At 55.5% G+C, this 10,326-nt stretch overlaps 1 protein-coding gene across 1 annotated transcript in view; it reads left to right on the forward strand.

The window, feature by feature from the left end:
* LOC140264883 (complement C3-like) overlaps positions 1-9,964 on the forward strand; it is a 51,238-nt gene extending 41,274 nt beyond the window's left edge. Inside the window, exons 32-38 of the mRNA XM_072360778.1 lie at positions 1,327-1,416; positions 3,198-3,303; positions 4,087-4,176; positions 5,824-5,910; positions 6,234-6,317; positions 7,389-7,524; positions 9,823-9,964. Of these exons, the coding sequence (XP_072216879.1) occupies positions 1,327-1,416; positions 3,198-3,303; positions 4,087-4,176; positions 5,824-5,910; positions 6,234-6,317; positions 7,389-7,524; positions 9,823-9,964 (735 nt within the window). The remainder of the gene's footprint in view (positions 1-1,326; positions 1,417-3,197; positions 3,304-4,086; positions 4,177-5,823; positions 5,911-6,233; positions 6,318-7,388; positions 7,525-9,822) is intronic.
* The last annotated feature ends 362 nt before the right edge of the window (positions 9,965-10,326 follow it).

A 10,326-nucleotide genomic window follows, 5' to 3' on the forward strand; every position in this document is an offset into this window, starting at 1 on the left:
CCCTATAACCCTCCATAATCCCCCATAACATCCCCATAACCCCCCATAACCCCTGTAATCCCCCCATATCCCCCCCATAACTCCCCCATAGCCCCCATAGCCCCCTATAACCCCCCTATGTCCCCCCATATCCCCCCATAACCCCCCCATAACCCCCCCATTACCCCCCATAAACCCCCATAACCCCTTTAACGCCCCCATTATCCCCCCATAACCCCCCCATTACCCCCTTATAATCCTCCATACCCCCCATAACCCCCACGTAACCACCCATAACCTCCCATAACCCTCCCATATACCCCCATAATCCCCCATTACCTCCCCATAACACCCCATAGCCCCCCATAACCTCCCCTTAACCACACATCACCCCCCTATTACCCCCCATAGCCCCCCCTAACTTCCCCATAACCCCCCATAACCTCCCATAACCCCCCTATAGCCCCCCATGACACCCCATTACCCCCCATAACCTCCCCATAACCCCTCCATAACCCCCCAAACCCTCTCCATATCCCCCCATAACCCTCCATAAGCCCCCATAACCTCCCTGTAACCCCCCATAATCCCTCCTTTACCCCCCATAACACCCTATAACCCCCATAGCCTCCCCATAACCCCCCATAATCCCCCATACCCTCCCCATATTACCCCAATACCCCCCATAACCCCCCATAGCCTCCCCGTAACCCCCCATAACCCCTTGTTAACCCCCCATAGCCCCCATAACCCCCCCATAGCCTCCCTATAACACCCTATAACCCCCCCATAGCCTTCCCATAACCCCCCCATAACCCCTCCTTTACCCCCCATAGCCCCCATAGCCCCCCATAACCTCCCCGTAACCCCCCATAACCCCCCATAACCCCCTCATAACCCCTCGTTAACCCCCCATAGCCCCCATAACCCCCCATAACACCCTATAACCCTCCATAGCCTCCCCAAAGCCCCCCCATAACCCCTCCTTTACCCCCCATAGCCCCCATAACCCCCCCATAACACCCCATAACACCCTATAACCCCCATAGCCTCCCCATAACACCCTATAACCCCCCCATAGCCTTCCCATAACCCCCCATAATCTCCCATACCCTCCCCATATTACCCCAATACCCCCCATAACCCCCCATAACTCCCCATAGCCCCTCCTTTACCCCCCATAGCCCCCATAGCCCCCCATAACCTCCCTGTAACCCCCCATAACCTCCCCGTAACCCCCCATAACCCCCCATAACCCCTCGTTAACCCCCCATAACCCCCCATAGCCCCCATAGCCCTCCCATAGCCCCCCCTAGTCCCCCTGTGACCCCCTGTGCCCCCCCCCAGCTCTCCGAAGGAGTGGAGAGATACATCTCCAAGTTTGAGATCGACCACTCGCTGTCCAACCGCAGCAACATCATCATCTACCTGGATAAGGTGGGGGGGGTTGGGGGGCAATGGGGGATGGGGGGGGTCTCATGGATGGGGATGAGATGGGATGGGATGGGGAATGGGATGGGGTGGGATTGGAGGAACCCGATGGGAAATGGGGGTGGGGGTGGGGGTGGGGAGATGGATGGGGATATGGGGAGATGGATGGGGATGGGGGTATAGGGTTATGGATGGGGATATGGGGATGGGAATGGGGATATGGGGATATGGATGGGGATGGGGATATGGGGTTATGGATGGGAATGGGGATATGGGGTTATGGATGGGGATGGGGATATGGGGATATGGATGGGGATGGGGTATATGGAGATATGGGATATGGATGGGAATGGGAATATGGGGTTATGGGGATATGGATGGGGATGGGAATGGGGTTATGGGGATGGAAATGGGGATATGGGGATATGGATGGGAATGGGGATATGGGGATATGGGGATATGGATGGGGATGGGAATGGAGACATGGATGGAGATGGGAATGAGGTTATGGGGATGTGGATGGAGATGGGAATGGGGTTATGGAGATGTGGGATATGGATGGGAATGGGGACATGGGGTTATGGATGGAGATGGAATGGGGATATGGGGATATGGATGGGGATGGGGATATAGGGTTATGGATGGGGATGGGGATATAGGGTTATGGATGGGGATGGGGATATGGAGATATGGGATATGGATGGGAATGGGAATATGGGGTTATAGGGATATGGATGGGGATGGGAATGGGGATATGGGGATGAAAATGGAGATGAGAATGGGGATGTGGATGGAGATGGGGATATGGGGATATGGATGGGAATGGGGATATGGAGATATGGGGATATGGATGGAGATAGCAATGGGGACATGGATGGAGATGGGAATGAGGTTATGGGGATGTGGATGGAGATGGGAATGGGGTTATGGAGATATGGGATATGGATGGGAATGGGGATATGGGGATATGGATGGAAATGGGAATGGGGACATGGATGGAGATGGGAATGGGGTTATGGATGGAGATGGGCATGGGGTTATGGAGATATGGGATATGGATGGGAATGGGGTCATGAGGATATGGATGGAGATGGGAATGGGGTTATGGATGGAGATGGAATGGGGATGTGGATGGAGATGGGGATATGGGGATATGGATGGGAATGGGGATATGGGATTATGGGGATATGGATGGAGATGGGAATGGGGACATATGGATATGGATGGAGATGGGAATGAGGATATGGGGATATGGGAATGGGGTTATGGATGGAGATGGGAATGGGGATGTGGATGGAGATGGGAATGGGGTTATGGAGATATGGGATATGGATGGGAATGGGGACATGGGGTTATGGGGATATGGATGGAGATAGGAATGGGGATATGGGGATGGAAATGGAGATGAGAATGGGGATGTGGTTGGAGATGGGAATGGGGTTATGGATGGAGATGGAATGGGGATGTGGATGGAGATGGGGATATGGGGATATGGATGGGAATGGGGATATGGGATTATGGGGATATGGATGGAGATGGGAATGGGGACATATGGATATGGATGGAGATGGGAATGAGGATATGGGGATATGGGAATGGGGTTATGGATGGAGATGGGAATGGGGATATGGGACGTGGATGGAGATGGGGATGGGGACATGGATGGAGTTGGAGATGGGAGTGGGGATATGGGACATGGATGGAGATGGGAGTGTGGATGTTGACTGGGTGTGGGGTGCTGACCCGTTCCCATTGCCCGCTGTCCCCATCCCTGTCCCTGTGTGCAGGTCTCCCACCAGGTGGAGGAGTGCATCGCCTTCCGGGCCCACCAGCACTTCCAGGTGGGGCTGATCCAACCCGCCTCCGTCACCGTCTACAGCTACTACAAGATCGGTGCGGAACCACGTCCCCTTCACCACACACAGCAACACTGGGCCCCACAGCTGGCACCGTGTGTGCCCACCTACAGGGAACACATGGGGACACCAAGGGGGTATGGGGCCATAGGGACACATGGGGACACCAAGGGGGTATGGGGCCATGGGGACACCAAGGGGATATGGGGCCATAGGGACACATGGGGACACCAAGGGGGTATGGGGCCATAGGGACACATAGGGACACCAAGGGGATATGGGGCCATAGGGACACGTGAGGACACCAAGGGGGTATGGGGCCATAGGGGCACATAGGGACACCAAGGGTATATGGGGCCATAGGGGCACATGGGGGCACCAAGGGGATATGGGGCCATAGTGACACCAAGGGGATATGGGGCCATAGGGACACATGGGGACACCAAAGGGGGTATGGGGCCATAGTGACACCAAGGGGATATGGGGCCATAGGGACACATGGGGACACCAAGGGGGTATGGGGCCATAGTGACACCAAGGTGGTATGGGGCCATAGGGACACATGGGGACACCAAGAGGATATGGGGCCATGGGGACACCAAGTGGGTATGGGGCCATAGGGACACATGGGGACACCAAGGGGGATGGGGCCATAGGGACACATGGGGACACCAAGGGGGCAGGGGGCCATCCAGGGGTTAAGGATGGGGATGGGGATGGAACCACCATCACACGTTGGTGCCCCATTCCCTTCGTGTCCCCCTTCACGTCCCCATTGCGGTCTGTTGTGTGTCCCCCATTGACCCCCATGTCCCCACAGACGATCGCTGCACCCGCTTCTACCACCCCGATAAGGACGGGGGGCAGCTGAGGAAGATCTGCCATGGGGACGTGTGTCGCTGCGCTGAAGGTGACGTGGGGACACGGGATGTGGGACGGGGAGGGGACACACGGCCATTGTGGTGGGACGTGGCAGGGACACAGAGGGGTCAGGATGGCAATGGGGGGGCGCTGTTGTGAGGGGACGTGTCAGCATGGCCATGATGGGACGGGACATTGATGGCATGGGACGTGTCATTGCCATGATAAGATATCATGACCACAATGGGACATGTCATTTTGGCATGGGACGTGTCATTGTCATGATGGAACATGTCATTGTCATGATGGGATGTGACATTGATGGCATGGGACGTGTCACCATAGCCATGAAGGGACGTGTCATCATGGTCATGAAGGGACGTGTCATTGCCATGATGGGACACATCAATGCCATGATGGGACATGTCACTGTTGTCATGGGGAATGTCATCATAGCCATGAAGGGACGTGTCATAGCCATGATGGGACATGTCATCATAGCCATGAAGGGACGTGTCATTGTTGGCATGGGACATGTCATTGATGTCATGGGATGTGTCACCATAGCCATGAAGGGACGTATCATTGCCATGATGGGACACATCAATGCCATGATGAGACGTGTCATTGTTGGCATGGGATGTGTCATCATGGCCATAATGGGACATGTCACTGTTGTGATGGCACGCATCATTGCCATGATGAGACTTGTCATTGCCATGATGGGACATGTCATGTTGTCATGGGACGTGTCACTGCCATGATGGGACGTGTCATTGCCATGATAAGATGTCATGACCACAATGGGACACATCATTGATGGCATGGGATGTGTCACTGTCATGATGGGATGTGTCATTGATGCCATGGGACGTGTCACCATAGCCATGAAGGGACGTGTCATCATGGTCATGAAGGGACACATCATTGCCATGATGGGACGTGTCACTGTTGTGATGGGACGTGTCATTGTCATGATGGGACGTGACATTGATGGCATGGGATGTCACCATAGCCATGAAGGGACGTGTCATCATGGCCATGATGGGATGTGTCATTGTTGGTATGGGACGTGACACTGTTGGCATGGGACATGTCATTGTCATGATGGGACACATCATAGCCATGATGGGACATGTCATTGATGGCATGGGACATGTCATTGCCATGATGGAACATGTCATTGCCATGATGGGACGTGACATTGTTGGCATGGGATGTGTCACTGCCATGATAAGATGTCATGACCACAATGGGACATGTCATTGATGGCATGGGACGTGTCATTGCCATGATGGGACGTGTCATTGATGTCATGGGATGTGTCACTGTTGTGATGGGACATGTCATTGTTGCCATGGGACATGTCACTATTGTCATGGGACGTGTCATTGTTGACATGGGATGTGTCAATGCCATGATGAGCCATGTCATTGATGTCATGGGACGTGTCATCATAGCCATGATGGGATGTGTTGTCATTAGCCATCATGGGACATGTCATCATAGCCATGATGGGCCGTGTCACTGCCATGATGGGCCGTGTCACTGCCATGATGGGATGTGTCATTGATGTCATGGGCCGTGTCATTGATGCCATGGGCCGTGTCACTGCCATGAAGGGCCACCTCCCAGCTGTCGCTGGACTCAGCCCTGCTGTGCCAGGGGATGTCATTGTCACATCGTGTCCCCACAGAAAACTGCTTCATCCGGCAGAAGAAGGACAACCCCATCACCGTCAACGAGCGCATCGACCTCGCCTGCAAACCAGGGGTGGACTATGGTGAGACACAAGGGGTGTGGGGACAAGGGGACAAGTGGGGAGGGAATAGGGGATAATGGGGACAAGGGGACACATGGGAATAGGGGGTTATGGGGACAAGGGGACACATGGGAATAGGGGGTTATGGGGATAAGGGGACGTGTGGGGAGGGAATGGGGGGATATGGGGACAAGGGGACGTGTGGGAATGGAATAGGGGGATATGGGGACAGAGATATAGGGGGAGACATGAGGGATGTGGGGACAAGGGGACAAGTTGGAAGGGACTGTGGGGACATGGTGGGGTCGGATGTGATTTGTGCCGTGGTTTGTCCCCCTCCCCAGTGTACAAAGTGAAGGTGGTGGGCACAGAGGAGACGCCGTCCCACGACAACTACATCATGAGCATCATCACCGTCATCAAGATGGGTACGGGACACCTGGGGACAAGGGACACCTGGGGACAAGGGACACCTGGGGACAAGGGACACCTGGGGGGACGTGGGGTGTCACACGGGGATGGGGGCAACACGGTGGGTGGGGACACACAAGGGCACGTGGGGACAACATGGGGTTTGGGGTCACCCAAAATGGACTGGGGACACCGTGACATTTGATGTCACCCAAGGGTCCTTGGGGACACCATGGTGTCACCCAAGTGGGGTTTGGGACACCATGAGGTTTGGGGTCACCCAGTTGGGTTGAGGACACCCAAAGGGGGTTGGGGACACCCAAGGTTGCATGGGGACGCCATGAGGTTTAGTGTCACCTAAGGGTCCTTTGGGGACACCATGGTGTCACCCAGTTGGGTTGGGGACACCAAGAGGTTTGGGGTCACCTAAAATGGACTGGGGACACCCAAGGGTGCATGGGGTCAACATGGGGTTTGGGGTCACCTAAAATGGAATGGGGACACCCAAGGTTGCATGGGGACACTGTGAGGTTTGATGTCACCCAAGGGTCCTTGGGGACACCATGGTGTCACCCAGGTGGGTTGGGGACACCCAAGGGGGGTTGGGGACACCCAAGGATGCTTGGGACATCATGAGGTTTAGGGTCACCCAGTTGGTTTGGAGACACCCCAGGGTGCGTGGGGACACCATGAGGTTTGATGTCACCTAAAATGGACTGGGGACACCGTGAGGTTTGATGTCACCCAAGGGTCCTTGGGGACGCCATGGTGTCACCCTGTTGGGTTGGGGACACCCAAGGTGGGTTGGGGACAATATGAGGTTTGGTGTCACCCAAAATGGACTGGGGACACCCAAGGTTGCATGGGGACACCATGAGGTTTAGGGTCACCCAGTTGGGTTGGGGACACCCAAGGGTGCGTGGGGACAACATGAGGTTTGGTGTCACCTAAGGGTCCTTGGGGACACCATGGTGTCACCCAGTTGGGTTGGGGACACGATGAGGTTTGCTGTCACCCAGGTGGTGACACCCAGGCGTGGTGACAACGCCGGGGTTCGATGTCCCCTTTGTCCCCCCTCCCTGTGCCAGGCACCGACGAGGACCCGCTCGGGAGCAACCGGACCTTCGTGAGCCACAAGCAGTGCCGGGACGCGCTCAGCCTGCAGAAGGGGCAGGATTACCTGGTGTGGGGGATGGCGTCCGACCTGTGGGTCACCGGCAGCCGGTACGGACAATGGGGACAGTGGGGACTATGGGGACAGTGGGGACAATGGGGACAATGGGGACTATGGGGACTATGGGGACTATGGGGACTATGGGGACTATGGGGACATGGGGACTATGGGGACAGCAGAGACAATGGGGACTATGGGGACGTGGGGATGTAGGGATGTAGGGATGTGGGGACAATGGGGACTATGGGGACAATGGGGACAATGGGAACAGCAGAGACAATGGGGACTATGGGGACAATGGGGACATGAGGATGTGGGGACAATGGGGACAATGGGGACAATGGGGATGGGGATGAGGAGACATGGGGATATGGGGACATGGGGACTATGAGGACATTGGGGACATGGGGACTATGGGGACAATGGGGACAATGGGGACATGGGGACTATAGGGACTATGGGGACTATGGGGACATGGGGACATGGGGACAATGGGGACTATGGGGACATGGGGACTATGAGGACATTGGGGACATGGGGACTATGGGGACAATGGGGACATGGGGACAATAGGGACTATGGGGACTATGGGGACATGGGGACATGGGGACAATGGGGACAATAGGGACTATGGGGACAATGGGGACTATAGGGACTATGGGGACTATGGGGACAATGGGGACAGTGGGGACAATGGGGACAATGGGGATGTGGGGACATGAAGGCATGGGGACATGGGGACGTGTGGAAATGAAGATATGGGGACAATGGGGACATGGGGACATGGGGACATGGGGACATGGGGACATATTGCCACCCAACGTCCATCCATACCCCACTGCACTCTGAGCTTCTCCAATGTCTTGTATAGGGTTGCGCACCCCTCACCGAGCTGCCCCTCCTGACCCCAATGTCCCCTATTGTCCCCTACTGTCCTCTATTGTCCCCTATTGTCCCCTACTGTCCCCTACTATCCCCCACTGTCCCCCACTGTCCCCTAATATCCCCTATTGTCCCCTACTGTCACCTATTGTCCCCTAATATCCCCCACTGTTCCCTGCTATCCCCTATTGTCCCCTAATGTCCTCTACTGTCCCTTATTGTCCCCTACTATTCCCCACTGTCCCCTACTGTCCCCTACTATCCTTTATTGTCCCCTACTGTCCCCTATTGTCACCTACTGTCCCCCGTTGTCCCCCACTATCCCTTATTGTCTCCTACTGTCCCCTATTGTCCCCTTATTATCCCCTACTGTCCCCTACTATCCCTCACTGTCCCCTACTGCCCCCTATTGTCCCCTACTATCCCCTACTATCCCTTACTGTCCCCTACTATCCCCTATTGTTCCCTATTGTCCCCCACTGTCCCCCACTGTTCCCTACTGCCCCCTACTATCCCCTATTGTCCCCTATTGTCCCCTATTGTCCCCTACTATCCCCTATTGTCCCCTATTGTCCCTTACTATCCCCTACTGTCCCCCACTATCCCCTATTGTCCTCTATTGTCCCCTACTGCCCCCTACTGCCCCCTATTGTCCCCCACTGTTCCCTACTGCCCCCTACTGTCCCCTATTGTCCCCCACTATCCCCTGTTGTCCCCTATTGTCCCCTATTGTCCCCTACTGCCCATATTGCCCCTTACTGTCCCCTATTGTCCCCTATTGTCCCTTATTGTCCCCTATTGTCCCCTACTGCCCCCCATCGTTCCCTATTGTCCCCCACTATCCCCTATTGTCCTCTATTGTCCCCTACTGCCCCCCATTGTCCCCTACTGTCCCTTATTGTCCCCTACTGTCCCCTATTGTCCTCCATTGTCCCCTACTGTCCCTTACTGTCCCCTTTTGTCCTCTACTATCCCCCACTGTCCCCTACTGCCCCCTACTATCCCCTATTGTCCCCTACTGTCCCCTATTGTCCCTTACTGTCCCCTGCTATCCCCTATTGTCCCCTACTGTCCCTTATTGTCCCCTACTGCCCCCCATCGTTCCCTACTGCCCCCTACTGCCCCCTACTGTCCCCTATTGTCCCCCACTATTCCCTGTTGTCCCCTATTGTCCCCTATTGTCCCCTACTGCCCATATTGCCCCTTACTGTCCCCTATTGTCCCCTGTTGTCCCTTATTGTCCCCTATTGTCCCCCACTGCCCCCTACTGTCCCCTATTGTCCCTTACTGTCCCCTACTATCCCCTATTGTCCCCTACTGTCCCTTATTGTCCCTTACTGCCCCCCATTGTCCCCTACTGTCCCCTACTGTCCCCTACTGTCCCCTATTGTCCCTTATTGTCCCTTATTGTCCCCTATTGTCCCCTACTGTCCCTTATTGACCCCATTGTCCCCCGTTGTCCCCAGCTTCTCCTACCTGATCGGTAAGGACACGTGGTTGGAGGCCTGGCCCCTGGAGGACTCGTGCCAGGACGCCGACCTGCAGCCGCTGTGCCAGGACTTCCTCGAGTTCTCCGAGGCCATGACCATCTTCGGCTGCCCCAACTGAGGGGCCCCAACCCCAATGGGGTGACCCCAAACACAATGGGGTGACCCCAAAAACCAATAGGGTGACCCCAGAAACCAATAGGGTGACCTATTTCCCCCCCTGATAACCCCAAAAACCAATAGGGTGACACCAAAAACCAATAGGGTGACCCCAAACCCAATGGGGTGACACCAACCCCAATGGGGTGACACCAAACACAATGGGGTGACCCCAAAAACCAATAGGGTGACCCCAAACCCCAATAGGGTGCCCTATTTCCCCCCCTGATAACCCCAAACCCAATAGGGTGACCCCAAACCACAATAGGGTGCCCTATTTGCCCCCTGATAACCCCATACCGCTATAGGGTGACACCAAACCAC

This window comes from Excalfactoria chinensis, unplaced genomic scaffold (assembly GCF_039878825.1).
Source record: "Excalfactoria chinensis isolate bCotChi1 unplaced genomic scaffold, bCotChi1.hap2 Scaffold_331, whole genome shotgun sequence".
Classification (NCBI taxonomy): Eukaryota; Metazoa; Chordata; class Aves; order Galliformes; family Phasianidae; genus Excalfactoria; species Excalfactoria chinensis.